We start from the raw sequence: 25,720 nt of genomic DNA on the forward strand, positions 1-25,720 counted from the left end.
TTAACCGTTCAATTGTAGCTTGCGTACAGTCGTCGATTCATTAATTCCCTAGTGAGTTAAATGATTGTTATCGATCACACACCTGTACGATTGTCAGTACGTACTAATTATTTTCGTTCAACTATTATCGCTCACCGATAAGTTGATATCGGAACTCGGTCAGTACACATGTACTCATTGTCAGTAAATACACAAGATTGATTTTCTTGAAAACAGCATGACCGATGGTTGTTTGTGAAATGAATCATTTCTTAGATATCTTTTGAACTTTCTAAAAATCTTGTCCGACACAGGTACTTACTTGTTAACAAATCTAATAAATGTAAGGACGAGCGATTTGCATAACGACCTCACTTAAAGTCACGGTCGTGGTGGCGCAAATCTTATAAATATCATGTGGAAAAGGTCAAACATTAAGAGAGTCGAGTACAATTGTATAGCATTGCTCCACAATGCCTTGGACAATGGGTGTAAAGGTAGAAAGTGAAGGTATTCATTGGTCACAATCTGCTCTTCGAATCATTATGCTTGGATAAACCGCTTACATCATAATCAGTCTCTCATTATACTACCTATTACTCATTTCGCTTCTTGCACTTTCAAGATGCTTGTTTATGAACTACCGACTATACTTTGCACCCGTGTATTGTATTTCAAGGTCCAAAAAAGGGGTAGCATTGCTGAAATCGTTAAATTTCATAACTGTACTTGGTCTCAACAGTTTATAACAATATTACTTTCCTTAATAACAATCGTTCTTTTAACTGATTCATTTAACTCTACATCCCGTATTATAAAGAATTTATGAAAGTTTCATTTTACTCGATATTCCGGTAGAACTACCTTCAGGTATAAAATAGTCTGAAATTAGCAGGTAACATGGGAAAATATGGCGAGATAGCGTTCTTCAAGGGTTCGTTGATAAGTTATAACTTCGCCACTTAACACGAAAATGTAACGCTTGAAAGCACTGAAATGTCGTCGGAAAACACGGTTCCGTGATCGTAAGTCAAGAATCGATGCCGATATACTAAGAAACAGCGAGCGCACCGATGCTGAATTGTAATTACGGCAAATGCAAATTACCTTGCGCTCGCCAGCATGTACTAGTTCAACGCGTCATTATTGTTTATTAGCGCGAACACTTGCTGTTTTTATCGCGTGCGAGATGCAACGTCATATTAAGAATAATCACGAGACCATATACGTACCTGTACTCGAACAATAATCCCACGCTCCAGGCTGGCATGCTTTTTCTCAAGGTGATAACAGAGAAAAATTCAGTGCTCCTATATGGAATAACGTGCGTAACAAAATCTGAATAAGAGGTGTATGTACACTTGTCTTTGTTTCGCGAGATGTATCATAATACGTCAGGATAATTTGAATGGCAAATTCAGTTTAAAATTTGTAATTTCTGGCGAATGAAGGAATTGAAAAATCGTAGAATTATGAAGCTGGGCAACCGAATTTTCGACGACATTTCAGAAATTTCTCTGCTGGTTACTTAACGAGCTGCAACGGTAGCTCGTAAAGTAACGCGAGACTGAAAGTCAACAAGAGCTTGTAATCGCACGAATTAACGCGCGCGAGTCTCGACCGAATGTGACACGCGAGTGTCTATTTTTAAGAAGTCTCATTGATATGCAAACTCAGCTACAGCGTGGCGCGCGCTAGATAAGCCTTATCTACGCGGCCTACCAACACTCGGGCACGAGCTAGCCCCTCAGTTCGTGGTCGTTTTAATAACTCCGTAAACCGTGATTCGATTACGTTAATTAACCGTCGTAATTTAACACTGCTCCATTACGAATCGTCGGACTACTTTCCAACGCGGATGATTCTTGACAGTGTCGCATTGATCGCGGTTCATTCCGAGCACTCTATGCCGCGATCTCACAGTGAAAATTCTAAATTGTAATTTCCATGAATCACTTCGCGAACAATCGTTTCACAAAGTTGAAAATTTCAATTTCCTTTTTCAAAATTAAATTTTAAAAAAAACTGAAAGTCCTAGTGAAAAAGTAGGTTTCGAATTCATAGGTATTAATGTTTATAAGAAACAGCTATAAATGACTGTTGAACGGTATAATCTGAATCAGTAACAGGAAAATAAGTCTGCTATAATATATTTTTATATCGTTCTTTCATGGTTGTCGATAAACGTAGTAAACAGATGATTTTGTAAATAACGTCAGAAGTAATGCAAGCAAATTTAATTTCTCAATAGAGTGCAATACTTATGTGCAATTAGAAGCTGATACTATCGATGATTAGTAAGAATAATACCGGATGTTTTCAAGCTAGCACGTCTCGAACATGTGGAACAACTAATGACCTCAAAACAAGTCATTCAACAATAACGTTTTTTTCAACCAGCTATCGATGTTCGATTGCGTTCAATCGCGTTTCAAATACCAATCGCTCATTCATATTAACTCTCAATTGCGATTGAACCGACTAGTACTCTGCTCTATCTAATAGCATGCGAGCGCCATTTGCTTCAATCTCTCTGTAACTTCAAACTTTGATTTGACATAAATGAAATTTTAAGATTCATAACTTGAAATTAAAATTCCCTTTTTTCTGTCGCAGTAGCTTAATACACTAATAATATCATTTCTACCCCTATCGCGTTCATTTCGCCAGATTTTCATTAAAAGAACCACCTGAACGATCTCCGGTGAGCAGAAAAAGCTTGAAGAAAAAAAGAAGCTCAGCTGGAATCGGATGCATGACTTTTTTGGTACCGACTTCGTGGGAGATAAGGATACGAGGAATGTATGCAGTCGATCGATTTGTGTTGCGGGGTCTGATGGCGGAAGGGGAGCTGGAGCTTAGTAGGTGCGGCCCTGACTGTCGGCTCTCTCAGCAAGCGAGTGCAGGTGCGCGGCCGCCAGTCTGTCGCCAGAGACCCCTCTACCTCTCCTTGGACCCTTCTTCTCCTCCACTGCTCTCCTTGCCCCATGGAGGACCCAGAGATCGCGGACCCCTCTGACTGCCCCCCCGTCACTGCTCTCCAACCGAGGGAAGAAGGGGTCGCCGTAGCACCTTTTCCTTCTTTCTCTCTCATTTTACATCTCTTTCTTTTCCTTTCACGTTTTTATTCCTCTGTCTCTTTCCTCCGTTCGATGTTTGCAACAGGTAGTGAGCACGAGGACCGCCTGTGAAACGAAAGCCAGCCTCACGCCTGCCTTTTTTTTTAATGAAAATTCATTTTGGTGAACAACGACACGGTTGAAGAATAGCATGTGCCCTGAAGATAGAATTTCAGGATGTTTGCTTTTATTTCGACTCTTCGAAGTGAATCGAGCGCGGTTGACTAATTAATAATGAATAATGAACTTTTGGAAATTATAAATTGAGGGATGAATTATTCTTTCGCTTGAAATTCAAATTAGGACACGGTAGAAAGGTTGATTGGCAAGTCATTATTTTTGTTAAGGCTAATTTGCAATTGTTGATTTGGTTCAAATCAGGTACAGGATATTTGAAAAATGACATCATTTATTGTACGGGTAAATTGCCTAAGGAGACCACCTTTAGTATAATGTCGCACAACCTATTTTTATGCTTTCACCGGATATTAGGGTGAACGAACCACTTAGTTAGTAACATGTTATTACCAGCCTGTAACGAAACTATGGCCTATAGAAAAATAGTACCGTTTCCAACAGGTGGATGGTAACATTGCGACTAAATCGAATAGATTAATGGCACGGACATTTGTACTGATGATGATAAATAGAGAGGACTTCTCGTGAAGGTAAGACGCCAGGTGATTGTGTGAGAAAGTATACGAGGCAGGACACGTTTGAACTCGTCATGACCTGTGCGTGAGCAGAAGAAAAGGAATGCAAAGAAAATACTGGATTCTCCTACGCTCGAAAACGGTCCGAGTTTCGGCCATTGAAATTCTTCGGTGGCTTAACCTGCTGCCTAATATTACCTGTTACTCGTTGACGATCAGACTTCTGGATAAAGAGAACAAAAATTCGATATTTTAGTGTCAAATAAGCTTTTCTAGAGGCTAAGGTACCACGAAAATCTTAATTTTCAAAATATCCATATTAAGATTAATTTGGAAAAAATGAATGTAACTTTTGAAATTTAAATTTTCAAGTTTACAGGCTTTTTTCCCCTAGAGCGCCATTTTTCCTAGGGAAGTCTACCATGCTCGGTATTGTACTCACGAATCGAATCAACAATTTTCATGCAATTTATCCGCAACGAAAGATCTTTTCGACGCGAACTTTACTCTCTTTTTCCGAGTTTCTGGCAAAAGAAGGCAGGTGTCGGTCGTCAACTCTTTTTACAGCCGGTCGTCGAAGATCACGCTGGCTGCCGTTTCTTTTCTTTCGAAAAATCCTCCGACACGTACCTCGTGCCTCTGAAAACAGTGAAACGCGAACGATTGTCTCGTTGGAAGACGTGACTCAACGCCACTTTTACAGCCGATTGCTCATTTCGGTCGGTGAAACGGGTCGTCCTTCGAGGAGGTCAACCGAACAAGAAAGACACCTTCTACCTCACTTTTATGCAGCGTCAGAAGCAATGTAGGTATCCATAACGCGACGAAAGATCGCAGCGGTTGATCCTTGGAACAAGCATAATGGCACGGTCATGAAAAAACAAACGAGCCGAGGAAAGTTCGGTGAAAACACGGCATAGTCGTTTATGGAACGGTCGACACAATGCTACAGGTGCAACAACACCTTGAATTTTCGACTACCTGAACGACTGATTCAATTGAATATCGTTTGAAAGTCTAAATAACAAACGCGACTTGGATAATTTATGTTACGTTATAACTCAGTATTTCTTCAGAGAGTCACAGGTCAAAAATTAACTGTTGTGGAGTCCGTGGAAACTCTAAGGAGGCTACAGTCCGAATAAAATATTAACATTTTATGAAAATAATACTGAAAGCATTATAACTAATGAATTATCCGATCCTTCGTTTAATTCCAATGCATACATGATTTCAAGAGTTCTGAAACGCAGGCAAAGCAGATTTAATCTTAAACGAGCAATAAGTCTCGGCCGTGTATGTCGTGTAATCACCAAAACGGTCATCGTTGTCGCTTGTGACGGGGTTTCACCGCAATCGGTGCGAGTTCCCGATTCAGAGTGCTGGCGTACCTGTGCGGTGCACCTGTACAAGCCCGGCTTTATCGCCGTATAACCAAGCTGCCACCTGTGCAGCAGAGATGGTCGCACAGGTGTCTTTTAAAGCATTTCATTAATTACAAATAGGAAACCGTCGGTCCCTGAACAGTGTCGGCACAACTGGTAATTCGCGGGACACCTGGGCTAACTCTCGGATTTTCTGCTGACGGTCTCCGAAACCTGCTCGTTTCCTGGTAGCTCGATTGAAAGGTTGCAATAAAACGACCGTTGCCGGAAAGAGGGAACACGTTTACAGTTGACAAGCCAGCGAAATCGCTGTGGAATACTCGAAGAAAAAAGAAAAAAGAGAAAGAAATTGGCAACGAATTAAATGGAGCAAAATTCCTTATACAGTGAAACGATGCTTCTGTATTCTAATATCAGCTCCATCATGGAATTATGTTTATTAATCTATTGTTGGTTAATGTTTTACGTGACACAATGAACAGCATCTACACAATTATAACGGTAAACTCGAGAATCTCCAGGTGTTGCGATAGCCAACACCTGGACGAATACTCGAATTTTCTCAGGGACCCCTGCCTCCTGAAAGTTCAAGGTATCCAGGACCCCACTGAGTGCAGATGTAGATCAAAAATGTACCCCTAGCTTTTGCGCAAGGACAACGATGTTGCAAGAACATCTGCAACCGCGTTACACGATGGACTTTCAAACAGTTCTTAAACGGAAACACGGTTCTAAGACTGTTTAGCGTTAGCCAATACCATTTGGATTTTTGGATCATTCTAAAATTGTTTTTCCTTTTTCTTTTTATCAAATGCAAATTATTCTTCAAAAATTCAAGAAACAAGTACATAACAGGATACTTTAAATTGAAATTACAGTTGTAACTTATGGTACATTACTCATTGGTATACCTAATAGAAACCTGTTCGCCTTATTAATCACACACTAAACGTTCGATCATCACTTGTCACGTGTACGAACACGTCTTTCTTTCCCCAGAATGTACTAACGCAGCTGTGCCTCCGAGTAGAGAAAGCTGGACACGTCAACTCGAACGATAACCTCTTGAGGTTCTATGTATTTAAAAACAATTTAGATTGCTCCCTGACGATTTTGTTCTTTTCACGTTAAAAATAGCTGTTTTTATCTGCGCATAATTTTTATTGGCATTAGTTATCACCTCTTGATAAGTATAGGAGATAAAAGTATTTCGCAGCAATTTTTATCCAAACCTTCTAAACAAGTCTATGGTACATCAAAGTTGGATATAAAAAATCAACATCATCTAAAAATGGAGCCGTGAGATATTTTTCAAAGGTCTATCGAGTCTGCGGTGCATACCTGAAAAGGACCTAAAGACGGTGTCGCCTAAGGCGTGTTCTCCAATCTTAGCAGAAATTCGAGCTCTCCCTCGCGGTCGTCCAACAATAAAACAACGGCGTGGGGTCCGTGGTCGCGATGGAACAAGGCAAGAACGGAAAACAGGCTCCCACGAATCCCACGACACTCGTTTTGAGCCGTGAAGGAAAGGCTGCGGGTGTCCTGGTGGCTCTCCCAACTCCGTCGAGAAGTAACAGACGCGAGTCAACATCGAGTACGATCAAGATTTATTTGCTATATAAATTAAGGTAAATAAATCATTCGTTTCTTTTTTCTCTCGACAAATGAGCATAACTGTGAAGAAGAAAACGTAATTTATTATACTGGCAGGAGAAAAATCTCTTCTTCCCTATCACGATGAAACTCGCGACACAAATTGAGACAAACAGCTTCTGTATATACGTGTGCGCTTCTACGGCTTCTAGATCGCATACACACTAGTTGGCCGTCTCACACATAGCACGGCCGACTTATGAATGGTATCTGCACACGTTCCCACGTCACTGAATGAGTCTCAGGTCTCTCACGTCCGGCAGGATTATCGTACCTGGTCGCGTTCTTCGCGTAAACCGTGCGAGTCTCCTTTCACGTTTCCTCCCTATTCCCTGTGCTCTAGTTCTGCTTCGTAGCGAGAAAAAAGAGATTTCGACGCTGCGAAAACGTCCCGAACGAAAAAAAAAAACTTGCTCTCTCCTCTGTCTTACATTCGATGGATATAGGAGTTGCGTAACGAGGCGCATTCCGTGGTTAGACAATGCTATTGCTTCCGGAAAGTTGGAAGAATGGATGTCTAAAGAAATAAAATTCTCATTTTTCGACTGAGCTTATGTAAGATTTTAATGCTTTTCAAATTTTCGTTTTTCTGGGCTGAATTTCAACAATTCAGAAGCCGTTATTAATTATTCATTTATTATATTTTATTTCATTTCTATGTTGTTAATCTTAGGACGACCATGGAGAAAGCTCCAATTTTATTTTAATCTTTGAGTTTAATTTCAATTTACTTTAAGTTTAATTTTTCAAATGTAAATACCTTATTCGCGCTTAAGTTTATTCAAAGACATTATTGATTACCATAAATCATGAAAACGTGTCGCAAAGAAAACATGAATTCCGGACACGTTGTTTGCGGTGAAAAAAGGAATTAGCGCTGAGCGAATCGGACGGTTCCGCAGGGCCGTAGCACAAAACAGGTGCTTTCAAGAAAAACAGGTGTCCACTCTAAGCCGTCGCTACGTTGGTCCTCGGCGGTACAGCTTAGATTGCGGCACTGACAGACGTGCCGACCGCTGGACGAACGACGGACACCTGCACGCCTCCGATTGTACGTAAGATCGGTCCTCCGGAGTCTCTTCCCCTGCGTCTCTCTCACCTCAGGATCTGGTCGTTCCTTCCGTGGCTGTTCTATCCAGAAGAGGAACAAAGAGGGGAAAAAATAAGCACAGAAATCGTAGGAAAATTTAGTCCGAGAGGGACGAAGCTGAAGCTCGTGGAGTCAACGAGACTTGGCTAGAGAGGAAGACGAGGAAAGATAGAATATGGCGGTCGCGGTTGGTAGAAGGATAGAAAGATCGGCGTAGCAGCACGAACGGGGAGAGATTTCTGGGAGGCAGACGAAGCGAACGGGTTTCGAATCGGATAAAGATAGAGAACGTCGGCGCGGTAAAGATGGAGAAGGGCGCTTCGTGGGACGGAACAGAAGGGGCAGGAGGATGAGGCGCGAGAGAAACGAGGACCAAACGACCGGCACAGACGCGATCGGTTGAAGAAGGACAAAGAGATTGGATTATGTCGGAGGCGCCGTGATTCAACCGAACGCGCAGGTGTGCCGCAGACTGGCCGGCGCCTCTCTGGAATGCGCGACCCCTCTCCGCGACCCCCCACGCCAGTCCGCTCGGCCCAGCTCCCTCCACCTCCTACCAGCCAGCCCCCGCGGCTCACCCTCCTCCTCCTCCTCCTTCATCCAACACACCGCTTTACCACTACCAGTCGCGACACACGATCGAGACCGCGAATTGCTAGCAATGGGATCGATTATCTCGCGATGCGCGAACTTGAACAAAGAACGAGAATATTCTTTGTACTGCTAGAAATACTTATGCGGTTATGTTTAAATTGAAATTTCAGGTTTGTGGAAACTAAGGTATGTTTCTCCTGAGTAAAATTTGTTATTAGTATATTGAGGGTTACTGATGACTACACTGCAAAGTAGATATATGTACTTGAAGAATTCTAAGAAATTTAAACAGTATGAAGCAAGTACGTATTATCTGAAATTGCTTCCGGTAAAAGGAGATTTTGGAATTCTAAAATCCTTGGATGTGTCAGCTTTGAGTTATGGTTTTAGAATGTACATTTCAAAACCATAAATGGCTAGTCAACCTTTACACAACTGTGAAAATACAAAAAAATCAAATTTTTTAACGATGCATTTTCAATCTTCTAATATATGTAAACTATATGTCAAATTACATAAGATTGAATTTTGAGGATAAAATTCTGAGAACGAACCTTTCGAACCTTCGTTCTTCGACCATGATATTTCTCACAGTCTCATCGATGTGTGTACAGGTGGCTGGAATACACAGAAGTGGCCTTGTTAAGATTTAAAGCTATGTAACTGACATATTTGAGAATTCCTTGTGTCAACTGTTTTATGTAAATTGTAATTTACCGCATTGAGTAAATCGAAAGTGTTAATTTTATCAGAAGGAGACACCTGAGTTTATTTTATCAACGATTTATTTTTTGAAACAAAGTCAATGTACTATACGAGCTTTACTCTACTGTTAAATATTTGATTCTTGATATCGAATAATGAACAATTTAGTTCATACAAAGGATGGGATCAAGTCTTTCAATTTTCTCTGAATTCAATCTATCCTTTGTTACAGACTTGCTCCCGGTTTGCGTGTGGTAACGTTAGCACATTGAATGAACGGCTGGAGAACACCGGCTCGGTCCCATCGCTAAAGCTGCGGGTACACACGCGAGTAAAAGACACGTTCGTGTTGCATGTGGGACTGTGTGGTTTCGACGACGACTACGTCACGTCCTCTCATGGCAATCAGTGCAGCTGGCCACCAACGCGTTCCCACGGGGCCAAACCGACCCGGCCGGCCGGCCAGCTTCGGTCGCCTTTGCGAACGCGCCTTTTACCTCTTTCTCTTTCTTCCACCATCTCGCTTTCTCTCACCTGGTATACCATTCCTTCCATCTCCCTTTGTCCCTTTTCACCTCCACTTCATACCTTTCCACGTTGTTTCGTGAAGATTACTCACGCGGGTGCAACAACGTTTTTACCTGCCGCACTTGCCGTGTAATTCCAACGGTTCTACCGGATAGACACTCTTCATGACTTTTTTTTTTCCCCCCTTTTATATTACTCAGACAGTCATTTTCGAAATGCTGGCCCGATGATGATTTATGAAAGGATCGTTAGGATTTTATTGCTACTTACAAACGAGCCTTGCATACATGCGAGCGGATTTAATGGACTGCCGAGAGTAACTGAAGCTCCTCTTCGCGTGGATCATTAATTAAACATCCATGTAGATAGTCGTTGATTAGAATAATACTTTTGGTTAGTGTTACATCACCTGACTGATTCTATTTCTTTGAACATGACAATTATATGATAATTGATCGCGACTGAAAAGTAAATGGACAATGAATAGTCATTGGCGCAAGGTAGGGGGCAGAGTGCATCTGGTATAATTTTATTTGAATAGAAATAAATATTTGAGAGAAATGTAATACAGTAGTAATTGTCTAATTGAGAGGTCGATATTTTGTAACAAAATTACAAAAGTAGTGGTTAGATGAGAAAAAAAAAAAAAAATGAAAGGATAAGTTTAAAATACTTCTCACGTTGCAGCATACTATTCAAAGAGTCGAGTCGGTCGTTTGAACGGAACGTCATACATTTTAAATTTAACTCGGTAATGTCTTTAGCGGGCACGCGTATCATTAAAATGTTCCGCATGCGCTAATCACCAGACACACGAACGAACGATTGGCGTTTCATTAAAAATATCCGCACGCATGGCTTCTCTTTGCTTCGCTGCAACTCTATTCCTACGGCTCGTGAAACGAAACTGTACGAAGGAACGAACACGGGGGTCCTTCCACGCTCTTTTTCCTTTATTTCTTATCGCCTTCCTTGACTTCTTACCTTCCTCCCTACCGAACTCATCCCCCTTTTTCTTTCTCCTCTCGACTTTTCTTTTTTATTTCTTTTACTTTTACCTGCCAGCTAACGCACAGACGCGTTGCATACACGCGCAGTCGAGTCGTTTTCGAGACCTTCTCGCAGAATTCATCGCCACGGGTGTGCTCGTGGGAGGCTTTATACGGTGTCCATGGTGAAGACGTTCAAATGAATTTACTGTCGTTGTTCTTTCTCTGGGTGGGTACCACCGGCCTCGAAAACTTACGGTACAGACTATACTATAGGATGATTTCATATTACGAGAGCAAATATTTTTTAAAGTGGCAAAATGGTTTTTAATCAACCCAAACGCAAAATTTTAAATATTTCGAAATAAAGAAAATGTTATTTATTCCACTTTCATAATCACCGACATTTTTGTACATAACGCTTTTAGTATATAATAAAAAAAACTGATTTTATTTGTTTTTAACTGCTCAACATTTATGTTCTAGATGAAAAGGTTCGACACAGCTGGGAAGAAATACCTATTAAAGTTGGAATAGTGGTGGTCTTTGATATACACCGTTATCGACCCGAAGAGAAGTAACGTTGAATGATACGAGGGTGGCCAGCACACTTTTAGTCTGTTCATGACTCGATCTTGAATTTTGATACGCGTCTTGTAGCTCGTTTTCAAGAAATATGGTGACAGGGGTTACAAAGGTTTTCCTCAGCCGCTGAAAATCTCTATTTCCTTTCATAATATTTTTATCAATGTTTTCCTTTAACCCGAAATCACGAGATAGTAGAGTTACAAGAAGTAACAAAGTGTATATTCATGATCTAACGATTCCGTTTATTTTTCATTCCTGATTAATCTTGTTCGTTTTCCAAACATTTATGCCCACCCTATCAAGTCCGTTACTATTTTAGAAAATTAAAACTTGCTCCTATGACTATTCTTTCAATACATACCAACCTGTAAATTACAAGCCTCTACTTATGTTTTTAATATACTCTCGCAATTACAGGGCCTGGAAACCGCTTGGAAAAACCGGCATTCGAGTTAAAATCGCACGCATTGTGCATTGTGCGACACAGTCGAAAAGCGTCGACCGCATCGTCGGGCGCAGCTATATAAACGAGTGTTCTTTGAACAACAATGTTCCAAGGCCGACAACAGAGCATTTCGGCACACCTGAGTTACCTGGTGCATTTAATACCTGGCTGCAGGTACGATGGGAACGACCCGACAGTTCTGGAATTCCGTTCAAGGTTCCGTATAGATTTCATTTTAAACAGCTCTGGTAAACGATGGATATAAACCAGTCGTTGGAAACGAATCTTACACCGAAACAATGCCCGTGAAAATGACTTTATACGCAAAGGCAGGTAGCAAATACGCCTTAAGCGTTCGTCGTCGAACAAAAGATAGAGGGGGGATACGAACAACTGCTTCTGTCTTAATGGGATTTAACTGGTCCGGGTTAGGGCTTACGAAGCGCAGCTGCAGCAAATATAAAATTCAATGTCTAGCTGCGGAATAAACAGGCTGCGCTGTCGAGGAGGTGCCCTTGCTAGGTGAGACTATCGTCTCGTACCTAGTGCTCTAGATTTCCGTTAAACCGAGGAACAAACGACGCGACGCGCGACATGAAAACAGGTCAGCGAGCGTTAATGACGGTCCGGTGGTGCATTCGTCGTCGCGCACATACGCTCGCCGCTCGGGTATTTTAAAAACCGGTGACGAGCTTGTATTTTCGCGGTACGGACCGTTTGAACAGCTGCGCAAATAGTGGATCCTCGCGGCACGATGCTCCGCAATTTTTGTCTCCTGTTTCAGCTCGCGCGTATTTTTATTACGGCTCGATCACGAGCTCCGTGCCATTCCGCAATCAACGACCGTATAAATTAGCAGGGACCGCTTATTTCTGTACCTTGATTCCCCGTAAAAAGTGTATGTACCGTTATCGAAACGAAGCTTTTTTTCATTCGAGTGTCGCTCGACGATTTAATTTGTCAGGTCGAGTTCCTTAATACAACATCATTCGAGTAATCACCGTTCGACTATTGGTGATTATCAGCGGTACTATCCAGATTTGTCTCCATAATTCCAGCCTTAATGTTCAGGTTCGAGCAGTGACGCACAACCTCGATGTTCACTGATTAACACGTTCGTGCCCGGGGTAACAGGTGCAGCCCGGCTGATTGTAAGATAAGGCGAACTCGTAAATGAAACTATTAAGAATCATCATGATTGATATCGAAACAATCAGTAACGTATGCTATAAATTTTACGATTACTTGTGAAGATCGGTATCATTTTGGAATTGGTAGATTTACCAAACTTAGATTGAACGCGTTAAAGCTTTATTAATTTTACAGATAATTGAAAAATTTTTTATCGTGAAAAATTCCAAAGCTTACGATTATTACGTCGAATTAAGAAGTTGGAATTGTTCACGATTTCTCCCTACATATTCCGGCGATCGTGACGGCTAAGAAAGGCTGTGCTTACAATTAGCACCGTGTTAGAATAGAAGAAGACGGAGAGTCGAAAAGAGGAAAGAAAGGAATGAAGGGGCAAGAGGAAGAGGAAAAGAGATGAAGTACGATGGAGCAAGTGTGGGTATATAGTTATAGCCACCGTGGCCCTGATACGATGTTACAGTCTGTAGGCAGTCAGGAATCAGGAGGGTCGCCCCACAGCTAACACGTGCAAGGCGCACGTGCACTCCGAGAGACCACTCTAGCCTCTGGCGCACAATCATCGGATGCCAAGATACACTCCACGGAATAATTTTCGAGGGGCACTCCCATGCCTTCCTCCTTCGACTCTCGTTTCGCGAAAAAAGAAATCAGCCACGAAGGAGAACGAGTTTCGTCGATTTAAGGACGCGTACCAACGAACGGCATCCATCATTTATCATGGGAAATATTCAAATTTCGTCTATCACATGAATTGTATACAATTTTTCATTTATTATTTAATCAATCTTCATAAATAACATAAAATGATTTATTTATAAATAGTAATTTGTCAATTCAATACCTGGTGTTTTACTCCGAAACATAATACAAGAATCAAAACTCGATATCGGTATTCATAGTAAATTAGTTTTGGTTCTAGGCTGTACCTAAGTTTGAAGTTTGCAAATATTTCCTGTCAACAGCAATAAATCGCTATTCGCTAAAATTTATTCGATCGTTTATTCATAAAATTAACTGAATACCGGTATACGTCACACAGTTATCACATTTTGCTCGAAATTTAGATTAATTTTAAAATATCTTTTAGTGCCAGCCAACAGAGTATCCTCCACGACATTTAACCCAACGTCTACCTTTGAAGTGTTTAATTATTAATATCCAAGGTATAAGAAGAAATAGATGAAACGTAAGTAATATTTCCTTCCTAAAATCCAATATTACGTAAGATTTTCTAGCCGTTCTCCCTTTTGACGGTAATAAATCCTGGTTCTCTGAAGCGTGCAGTCGGATGAGCGAAGATAACACCATGTTTCCTGCGTTTTTCTGAAAGAATCGAGCAAGCCTGGCGGCCTTGTACGCATGTTGCGTCGGTGTTGCGCACCACGCGGCACAAATTTATTCGCGCGAGTGTACGAGTGTATACGAGGTGAGTACCTACGCAGGCTATCGCGACGGACGACGCGACGGACGCGCGATGCGGCAGGAAGCATACGATTACGGGCTCGCTTTGGGGTCGTTCGTACCCGGTGCATGTGCGGCAGCTGCAAAGATGCGCGCAGTTTCACCGGTCGCAATCTCGACGGCCCGATTTCGAAGGAGCCGGGCACGCAACTGCGCTAATTATAGGTGCATACTCTAGTCTTTCTTTACGACAAATCGTAGCCGGAGGAAATATATGCGGTCGCATCGTTCTACCGCCATGGCTCCTGCCTTTATAGTGGTTAATTGAACCGTGTCGCTGGAACTCGATCGAGATAACTGAAATTGTTCATTACAGACGGTGGAAAGGTTTTCCAGATATCTCTCGATACACTAATTGAACACGACTAATGATGCATCAAGATTTTTCTGATCTTTTCCTACAAAATTGGTATCAACGATTCTATTTAACTTTCATTGTTCACAGACGATACATATGTGTCTTCAAGGGAGCTCTGTTTCACGCGATAGAGTAATTAAAAAAATGCAAACAGATCTTCCCAGCTGCGCCAACAATTAATTACTTCGGTATGCGGAAAGTTGGCTACGTATGGAAGTTTCATCGATTAACCCGTTTATTTCGATAATGAAATGGAAGTACACGATTGATTATGTAATCGTCCTCTCAGCCTTTCGTTTATCATAAAACGTTACGAAATGTTATTGTGCGGAATCGACCTTCGTATCGAGGCGAAACGCTTATCTGCGTCGAAGATCGACTGTCTGGTCTCCTTTTTTCTTTCTTAATATCGAACTTTCAACGTTAGTATGTACAGCACTGGGCATGGTGAACTTCCATAAGGAAAATGGTCGTATAAAGGAAGACAGTTGAATAACTATAATTAGAGGGTTGAAATATTTCTATGATTTAGAAGTTTATGGTATTTTACCTAGCTCTGCTTTTAGGTCCTAGGGTATCTAAATATCGGTGATTCAAAAATTTATGATTTCTAATTTACTTTTTAAAACAAAATTTTACCTAGGTCTGTTTTCGACCTACAGGCTCCGAATATCAATGATTCAGAAGTTTATCAAAAGCACACAGAAGAGCTTTATTCGTCCACATCGGGTTACGTTACGTCTTCGTGCATTATCAAAGTCCAGCCATTCATTTGTTTGTCTTCTGATTTAACGTTCACAACATCCCTGACTGGTAAATTCTCGGCTCGTTACGTGAGTCACACTTCAATTGCAAGGGTTGCAACAAACAATGATAACCAAAAGGGCAATTTTTTACAGGTAGGCTCGCGTTCATCGTGATAGATACAATACTTGTCCCCTAATTGAAAAGAAGTGTGGACAGCACGATAAAATCGTACCAAGTCACACCTGTTTATCGACAACACTGAATTACATGTTTAATCGAAACTGTTTGGTCATATCTGTTGGGATAGATGTCAAATACAAAATTTGTATTAGGTTGAGCAAACTTAATTATCACAACAGTTCCTATTGAATTTAGAATGGATTACGTATTTAGCAGTGGTTTGGCAAACATAGTTTTTATAACTACACAAGCTAAGTTCTATTCTTTTATTTTTACCAGACAATCGTTAATTAGAAATTATCCAGTGTAAAAACCCTCGTATTGTAATTTTTATTTCTACATAAAAACGACAACAGTTCACTAAATATTTTAAAATTTATTATAAAAGAAAAATAGGAATAAAGATCAAGTCACCACTAATTGCTACCAATAAAATCACTTATCTTTCTATCGTCATAAACAATTTCAAATCAATTTCTGTGCACGTATCGAAGAATCCCCGATGGTATCATAAAGATTCACAAGTTTGTAAAAAACCGTGTCGAGTGTCTTATCGCGAGGCTAGGCATAGAACTGAATAAAGATATCTGACGGTCCCTGTCATTCATATAAACTTCGTAGATTTTCGGTTCGTCTGCACCAAGAAATTCACTTAATCACGTTTGCTTATCGCGTTATCACGATCAATCGATTCGAGTGCACGTTCGGTACAGCTGACCGAAACACCTGGCTCGTTTTCACGAAATCATTCCTTTCGGTGAATCACGACACGGACATGTTTTGATTCATGCTCATCTCCTGCGAGCCATTCGTTCGTTCGCTTTGCATTCTGGCACGTAAGCTTGTTTTCGCGCCACGTAAATTTCAACGATTATGTTTCACTGGACACGTGCACAACTCGGCCCTCGCCATTCGCGAAGACGTTCCTCGACGGTGGCGGGTTTCGAAAGCAGATACTATTTCGAGGATCCATGATAGTTTATTGAAATAATTTTCTACTAGTAAGATGCATTGTTTAGATTACACCTAATTAACATAACAAAGCGTTATATAAATTTCTTTTAAAAAAAACGAGTAACACTGTCGCGTATTGTTTTATACATTGCGATGATAAGGGTATTGAATAACAATCTGCTCTAAAATTCAAAATGGAAAACAGAAGTATTACGCAGCAATATAGAGTACACGTTACGTGTAACGAGTTTGAGTACAGTAAGACTGCTAGTGACAAGTACAACTATTGATAATTTCGTATAGAAATACTGCGTCACCAATCAGCCTACTATCACACGAACTTGCCATGTTTCTCAGAATACTATAGTATTCATGCAACACTTCATTTGTAGATACAATCCGTTCATTGGTCCTGTTCAAGACGAGAGAATTCGCATTGAGTTCTTTCAAGGTCTGACATTTTGCTTTGTAAGAATCAGTCCTCATTTGCATATTTTAAACAGCAAAGCATGATTTCCATAACTATACGTCGTTCAATAGTTAAATACTGTTTCATTGGTGACAGGCAGTGGTATAACTAGGATTTACTCATACTATAATACATACTTTTAATTGCAAATAAAATTTTATGAACATAGTTATTTTATTTATGTTGAAATATTGAGTCAGATAATTTAAGAGTAAATCGTCTACTTTTTGTGGAAATACACTTTTATAAACGCAAGAAAATCTGCGTCGAATCGTTTAAAGCCAGGTACCCTCTATCATTTTATTTTTAATTCTTGCCCTCCTCTTTGTCGCGATATCATGACTTTTTTCCTCGCGTTCGTTATCTAAAGAAACCTATGTTGATAAAGTGCATCTTCGTGTACACGAACGCGATTCCATTCCTTGTCACACGTAATAAAACTTACGTAATTGTACCAAACATTCGCGTTGTTTGCCTAAAAAGCGTTTATCGTTTACGCAAACGATCCGTCTCCTCGTACTTTCCTGTAATTGATTCAGGTGTTCCTCACAGAAAATAATCCCTCTTCGAGTGGTCAAGATTAGAGTTGTTAATTTGAGATACCCGAATAGCTGAAAAATCTGATACAGTAGAGAAATTGATAAAATATACGAAGTTAAGTGGCAATCAAAGTACTCAAATTTTAGAAATTTCTAAAAATGAAATTAATCATTTCTTTGGTTATCAGTAGGGAGAACTGTGTAAAAAGAAATGTCTCATCAGTCATTTTATGGATATTTCTTATCTGCAAAGATAGGAGGTTGTAAATTAGCGTTTCATTGGTTTTTCCAAGATTTTTCCAAGATCGAAATGAAAATCAAGAAGCCTACATTGCGCGTAACAAAAAGACTCGTGGTCGTAGCGTTTCGAAATTCTCGCCAGTTCTCTTGGAAACGACGTGTCGAGAATGTCATTCTCGGAAACGGTACCGAAGAAAATCTATGATTTTTACAAAAGCAGGCCACGTAGTCAGCGTCACGATCGTTCATGAATCATTCATACAGCATGAGATAATAGCGACGAGCACTGAAGTCAGCCGTTGACGAATGCGTCCGCCAGCCGTCATGTGTTTCTTCGTCGAGGCTTCGAAGACCGACAAAGAATAGAAGAAGCCTCGCTTCGACGTGTTCAAAAGGGATGAATTCGTAGTAAAATCGGTGATTCACGAACAAAAGTGTCTTTTCGTACAGCGAAACAGGTACACGGTTCTTTCTTTCTCGCTAGGCCGAGTCTTTTGTCACTGGGGATAATGTGCATAATAATGCACACCGCTTGTTAACGTGGATTAGGAAAATTTTCATTCAATCGAAGTTTACTGAAGAAAACAACGAGTGATTTATTTTGTGATTTATTTGGGAAAAATCCGACTAAGTTTCTATTGAATAAATTATATTACTGTCAGTTGTCCACTTATATTTATTATGCCAAAAAATATTGAATGCAATTATTTACTGTTAATTTTATTTAGAATAAATTTGGATTTTTACACCAAGTATATCAACCAAGGGAGTCCTCAGAGTTTTGACAGCCCCAAACCCCAGAGATTTTAATTATTCCAAATATGCTGCACTTCCTCTAGTAATTAACACTGAAAAATTCATTATCTTAAGTCGTAAGATTGGAAAATAAGTTAGATCCATCCTCGAAGTATTAAAATAAGAATTTATTATCTAGGTACGCCAATAACCCGGTGTCATCCAATGGTACATCGATCGGTTCACTGACCAGATAATATTTTACGGAATTTGCGAGTATCATTATACACGAACAAGTATTCGTTTCTCTCTTTTTCCTGGTACTAGAGAGTCTCATTGAACGTGGTACATTCTCGTTTCCTCCAAAAAGTCATCGAGCAATTACAGCATAATTTATGTGACCTGTTCGCGCGGCTCTTCGCAGTGAAATAGTCGATTAACTTGTCCAAGCTCGAAAAAGATTTATGTAATGCCTGCTCGATTACGGTTTATTTAAAACCGTGCATTGCGTTCTGTTACGTCTGGTCACAGTTAAAAACATCTCACTGATATCGGCCCGAAGGAATGTCGTAGTTATTTTCGATCCAGTTCCAATCCAGTTTCTCGTTACGTATAAAAGCGATTCGATTGCAAATTGTATCGTGTCGCAGTCAATGAAACGTTCATCAATGATTTACATAATCTGATTTATAGCCGGGAGGTAGATCGTATCTTTGGCCGATCTTGATCCGAAACAAAAACGCTTAGGCTCAAAAGTTTCATTATTTTTTGTATTGGCATGTCAATGATAGGTATATCCTTTTCTTCGTGATATTAACACATTTGTATCCGCTGGCGTGAATTCAAGTCATTTATAATCTATTTTTCTGAGCTGCTGCTGACGTGCGTGTATGAAAAAGTTAAGAAACAGACACGCAAATTTTGCAGTTTAGATTCAGCTTCGATTAAACAAGACAAATATATTTTACCTCCGTATTCAATGAGCTCACCCAACCGGTTATGTAACAAGCATGTCACCCTGTCTGTTGAGGGTTAATTTCGAATGATACTCGAGTCACCAGGAGTCAATGAAGATCCGGTGATCGTGAGGGTTCTACGTGTCCAGCGTTCAAACCATTTCCTCGTCGCGTTAGTATTCTTTGGAATTTTCATGTAACGTGTTACTATTCCGGTTTCTAACTCTGGACATTAGTTTTTTCTCAAACGAAACAGTGAAACGACCTCACGATGACAATCCAAGCCTAATACTAGTGGCGAGGCTAAGTGCTGAAAATAGTAGCTCGAAAATAATTATCTCTCGCGGTTGGGTGGAAAATGAAGCTTTAACAAGAAAGACGTTGGAGTTGAAGCAGAAACACCGGAGGCGATCAATTAAACAATTAATTAATGAAATTAAGGAGGAGGTTAAAGCCGTAATGAAAGATAAAAGAGAAGACCAGCTCGCAATATCGTGTTTCAATTACCGAGTACCACTTAATACCTTGCTCATATGTAATAGAACAGCGGTACGGAAAAATATAAATAATCGTCGGGCCAGTGATATCGTGGTACGTCGGTTTCGTCAGTTTATTTATTCGCCGGGTCAAGGGAACTCTATTTCTTAAACAGGAAGGTCAAGAAGTCAATGAGATCCGGTTGCTCAGGTATGTACCCGTGCAAGTGCCCGACTCTCGCGGGCGTTTCGTTCGATTTTATTCACTGTAATTTTCCATGGAATCCTATCTGTCTACGTCAACAAACACCTCGACGACGCGCGACGATCTCTTCATCGTGACATTTATTCTATCGTTTAATCAGCTAACATGGAGTATTTGCTTTTTATATTGTTGGGGTACATTGCATTTGCTGTCTTGAAATTATAGATTATAGTTTCTTTTTTTGTATCCAAAAGATACTTAATCATTTTTTCAAATTTTTATTTTTATCTGATTTCTCAGTCAATTAAACTCTACACATCCGATATGAGTTTTTCAATTAGCAACGCCCTGCAAATTATGCATTTCCGCCACGTTTCCCGTTACACTCCGTTCTTTCAATCGTTCAGCTCACGCCTTCGCTTTTAGCAGCAAGGAAAAAGTGCACCTTCCATCTCGGCTAGCTATTCCTCCTATCTAAAATCTTTATCACGACGGGATTTTGCGCGCAATGAGGCGCGCCCGGTTACGCTTTACGTTTCCGATTATCACGCTCGCATCTCTCTATGTCCTCCGCATTATACGCCAGCAGCGTATTTCGACCAAGCATACACTTATTATTTTATCCAGTGTAACATTCTCCCTCTTCCGCTTTCTATTTTCTTGTATTTCGAGTACTTCGTTTAGCGGACGATCGATTCTCACCGACAGTATTCAATCATTTGCCTCGTTAACCATCGATCGTGGTAAAAAACCACCATTATAACGCTGCCGTAGAAAATCCGATCTCTTTACGATATCAGGTAACATGCTTATCTCTTATCTATGCCTGGGATCCTACTTCTCGTAATACGCATCTCTAAAACTCTAATGCCGTTAGACAGGTTCGTAGATATTGATAACATAACAATAAAAATAGCATGAAATTTTTAAATTTTTGAATTCTGCAACTTGGACATTTTTTAATATTAAGACAGTCAACATTGAAACCACGATACTCAATTACCTTCCTAATTACAAATGATCCAACATTATAACTGAAGTGCATCGGTGCTTCATCGTATCAGAAAATAGAAACTTGGAATACTGGAAATGTTTACGAACACAAATCCAGGTATAGATAATCTTCAGCAAAAGATACTTAAGTGCACGCGTACTTAACGACCATCAAAGATTAAATTGTACTCGAGAGCCTTGAACTTTTTTTCGAAAAATATATTCCTTACTACTCAATTACTATATATACGCACATTGCATTAGGAAATAAAAATCGCTAATCAATCCCAGTCCGGTTCCATCAGCACCCTTTCGTTCATATGTCAGCTCCAATAGACCGTATGCATTAGAAAACGCTCGTCACCTCTCTGCAGTCCCGACGCAATTTCGTCGGGATCTCTCAAGGGACTCGTTCCGAGGCATAGTATAATAAAGGACTCCCTCTGTTCTGTGTCCATAGCGCCGGACATCGGGTGGGTTCTTGTCCGGACCGGTAACGAGACTCCAAGTAACCAGAGACACAACGAGCGAGTGACGGAAAGAGAGAGAGAGAGAGGGAGAGAGAGAGAAAGAGAGAACAACGTTGTATACACGCGAGCACGCAAGTCAAGAAGGCAAGAGTCTCGCCGCTGACACCGCGTACGTGCATATATGTATAGAGAAAACCGTAGCCGGAATCATGGTGTACAGGTTGGCGGTGCACAGTGCCCGAGAGCTCGTGAACCATGAGCATGCACGAAGACGGTGGTTGTTGCCGGTCATGATGTTAGTGCGACGACGCCTTGGTGGTGGTAGCCGTGATGGCTAGTGGCTGGCGCCGCCGGACGTTCAACAATGGTCGTGTCTCCCTTCTCTCTCCACCACCCGCGCCTAGAACCCTTCACGCACACCGCTTCCCTCGCACCGCCAGCGGACTGCCCTGTCCCCCTAGCAGGCTTTAGTGCGACGTCGCCCTTCTCTTCCACGCCCGGCTTGTCCCGCCGACGCCTCTGGTCCCATGGTCGTCAAACACCCCCGACTACGAGCGGCTTCGATCCGAACCATTTCGTTGGAACAAGTTATTCGAGATGGTACGATGATCGGAATTCTTGCTCGCGTATTTCCATGAATTATTCCTCGCTGCATACGTGTCAGGGGATTTTTTTAAGATGATGCTCTGCGAATGGCATTGAGCACCAGGATTTATGCTTTGGGAGAGTCTCTCATAAGAACTTGGAATTTATATAATTAGATATAGAAAGTTTATTTGAGTAGTTGAATTAATAATTAAATCAGAATTGCAATATTTTTAAAAATTGAAAAATTCTTTATTTGCATTATTAAACATAACGTATTTGACTAATAATACAATTAAAATACCAATTAATGTAAAATCATGCTACAACAGTACAATTTTTATTAAAAGAATCAATTCTCTGTTCGCATGCTTCGAAAACAATTCAGCAAGATTATTTCCAATGATATTATCCTCGACAGTAAATGTCGAGCGCTTTTTTAATAAAAAAAGAAATACATGTGTATAAATATTTACTAAATTGCAAGCATAAATAGGTCAGATAAGAATCTGATTCGTGAGCGATTCGAATCCAACACTATTCTATTCCGGCAGCGATTGCGCCGTACGGGTAGTGGAGGCGTCGCGGTAGAACAGCGAGGGGTGGGGGAAGGCTATAAAGGCGCGCAGGTGAGGGGCGGAGGCCAGTTGATTTCGATCTGTCGAGTGCGACGTATGTATCTTGTTAAGTACATTGCACTGTTTTCTTGCACATTCATTGCACTCGAAAATCTACAAACTCAATTCACGTAGGATTTATAATCAGTTCGAAAATGTTCTGCGCGAGTGAAATCAGCTCGTGATACACAAACTTCTATAAACTGTGAGTGACGTTCGTGTTCGAACAAAAAGTAAAATAAATAAAGAACAAATCAAGTAAAGTGAACAAAAGCAACGAGCAGAGAAAACGAAATACTTTATTCAGACAGTCTCTTCTTCCATCTCGTGCACTCACTTTGGTGGGTCGGTTCGATCGATAAATATACGGGGTGTGTGTACGTGCACTGTCCGTCCGACAGATAAGCAGCCAATACGTTTTGGAAAGGTGTGCCCGATCAAAATTAATCGGCGACCCACATTTTTTAGTCCTATACCTTCTGGTGTCCGAGTAAAAAAAAAAAAAAAATACATAAAGATGAAAGCAATGGTGGTGAGTCCAGTGGGCGGCAGAGTACCGCCAAGCCGAGGTATCCTCCACAGTAGCATCGGAATCAACGGTACTCGCCGCGATTTGGAGGCAGAAGAGGTAGCCGCTTATTTGACAAAGCTGAGGTCCTTGGTTCCCGATATGCCGAGGAAACGGAAGTTGTCGAAGCTCGAAGTCATACAGAGGGTGATCGAATACATCTGTGATCTTCAGACCACTTTAGAGGAGACGAACGTTCATCACGAATCTAATGTGACGAAGACGACGCCGAGGCAACCCCTTCAACCATTACTGAACGCCACGACGACCATCCCGACGACGACGACAACGACAACGAGCACGATGACCGGTATGGTCGCGGAACGGTGACCTGTCTCGACGAATCAACTCCAGTGAGGTCCACCGTGCTCGTAGAATGACGAGTCGACCTCTTGAGTTTCACCGTCGCGGCACTGCTCGTGTCTTTTTCGGGGAGTTGAATCGAGAACTCAGGTCTTTATAGCAATGTTTTTTGCCGAAGTTTCGTGCTCGTCCTCGAATGTACAGATTTCTCGACGATCCGGAGTACGGACGGAAAACCACCCCTCTGTCAGGTATCAGCAGGATGGAGGAAATAGATTTTAAGTATTTTCAACCTGACAGAGAGAAGACGCATCCAACATCGAGGTAATATCGAAGAGAAGCAGGAATGAAGACGACGATGAAGAAGAACGATCGAAGGCCTTAACGGCTAATCTTAACCCCTCTTTCTTCGAGGAAATGTAAATACTTGTACATAAACTCACCGCATTCCTCGCACGATCTCTCTCATCTTAATCAGCTCACTTCCTTTTATCCTTTCCTCCCCTCGATTCTTGTAATCCTCTCCTAATCCGAGCTGCGTTACACATGTATCGTAACGACGATTGCGCTCCATTTCTTTTTACGTCGATTCTACCATACGCCGCTGCTCCAACCTCCATTGCAAAATAACATAAAGTACAGTTTCCTTTTTTTACGTTCTACAACATTGATTTCAAATACCTAGCTCTTACGACCGGTTGAGGGTGATATTGGTTCGATTTGAAACGATGAATTTTTTGTATAAAGCAACAAATGCCCTGCTATCAGAATGCAAATCAGAATTAAAATTATATAGGCATACTTTGATCAGCGAGTCGTAAATAGATCACCTTCATTTTTTATTTTCTTTCATAATTTTCGCGTAGAAAAGAAGCGTTTTATCGTCATGTTGAACAGAGTTTATATTATTTGAACTCCCCTTGTAGATAATAAAGCGAATTATTTGTATTATGTTTATTATAACATTAATCACAATGTCGATACTATATTATTATTATTACATGATTATTATCGTTGTTATTGCTTTTCATATTATAATTTAGAGATTTCTCCGTAACTATTGTATATTCGCGAAGACTGAAAGGCTGTAAAGTGTAAGTATATTTGTCGTACGAGCGAGTTACGTGCGCTCGTACGCGAAATAAATGCAAACTGTGTCCATAAGATATTACCTATGTATACAGTTACTTCATCAAAAATTGCCTCATCCTTCAAAATTCATGGCTGTCCAAACGAATGCGTCAACGAATAAAATTTAAAACGGACAGTTTTTGGTCTGTAACTTAAGAAATCTTACACTCTTAACGTTTCGATGAAAGAAAGGTGAAAGTAAAAAATGCAGCTCAGCCAGCTGTGCACAATGTTTTGTAGCTAGGTTTTGTCCTTACGAAAAAGTATAAACATAACGTTCTGAAATAAGTATCTTTACCATCATGTAAACTCTTCAAAATATTCCGTCTCTTAAATCCAAATGAGTTTAAGTTGCAAAATGTTTAGCGTAATAAGTTCAGCTAGCGATTCTGTAATTATTTCAAATAGCATAGATACCAATTACATAAAGTAACAGCCAGCAATAAACTTTCCTCAGAAGATGCATTCATGAAACGCGACTTGTTCGAACAAGATTGACGAGCAGTAGACCACCGTTCTGGAAAAAAAAAAAGAGAAAAAGACTTTCCCTGCGATCAAGCTCGCCCATAACGATCCCCATCGGCAGTTTCTTGTTAGGTCGTTTTCCCGCTTCCTGCATCGTTGAAGGCGATAAATCCGCGAGTGTCCCGTGATATACGCACACAATTAGGGGTGGGGGTTAAATAGGCACACGTGTACGTAATAATCCACGCACACGTGCGAGGGAGGAGCCTGACGGTGGTTGTCTTGGTCGAGGAAGAGGGCCTAGGTACGCGTGGACGATGTATCGTTGTAGGGTGTAGGAGTTCGTAAAGTTCGTATTGATCGGCTTTCCCTATCCTGGGTCGCGTGC

The 25,720-nt window shown here is 40.8% G+C and overlaps 1 protein-coding gene and 1 long non-coding RNA gene across 4 annotated transcripts; both read left to right on the forward strand.

Annotated features, from left to right (window-relative positions):
- Positions 1-10,714: 10,714 nt before the first annotated feature.
- LOC117601389 (uncharacterized) lies at positions 10,715-13,672 on the forward strand. Of its 3 annotated transcripts, none has more exons than XR_013062736.1 (3): positions 10,715-10,953; positions 11,182-12,949; positions 13,055-13,672. It is a non-coding gene; the product is annotated as an uncharacterized LOC117601389 (long non-coding RNA). The 3 variants fall into 3 exon arrangements; XR_013062735.1 differs by having other exon boundaries at positions 11,182-11,944; positions 12,800-13,672; XR_004580684.2 differs by having other exon boundaries at positions 11,182-11,392; positions 11,701-13,672.
- A 9,210-nt stretch (positions 13,673-22,882) lies between these two features.
- On the forward strand, positions 22,883-24,902 carry emc (Basic helix-loop-helix domain-containing extra-macrochaetae). Its single transcript, XM_034334054.2, has one exon. It carries the CDS (start codon positions 23,383-23,385, stop codon positions 23,761-23,763), a length of 381 nt encoding a protein of 126 aa, XP_034189945.1. The 5' UTR covers positions 22,883-23,382; the 3' UTR covers positions 23,764-24,902.
- Positions 24,903-25,720: the final 818 nt, after the last annotated feature.

Source organism: Osmia lignaria, chromosome 9 (assembly GCF_051020975.1).
Source record: "Osmia lignaria lignaria isolate PbOS001 chromosome 9, iyOsmLign1, whole genome shotgun sequence".
Classification (NCBI taxonomy): domain Eukaryota; kingdom Metazoa; phylum Arthropoda; class Insecta; order Hymenoptera; family Megachilidae; genus Osmia; species Osmia lignaria.

Bases quoted from the DNA above. Each gene is read 5' to 3' on its own strand.
- emc (XM_034334054.2), top strand. From the start codon at position 23,383: ATGAAAGCAATGGTGGTGAGTCCAGTGGGCGGCAGAGTACCGCCAAGC.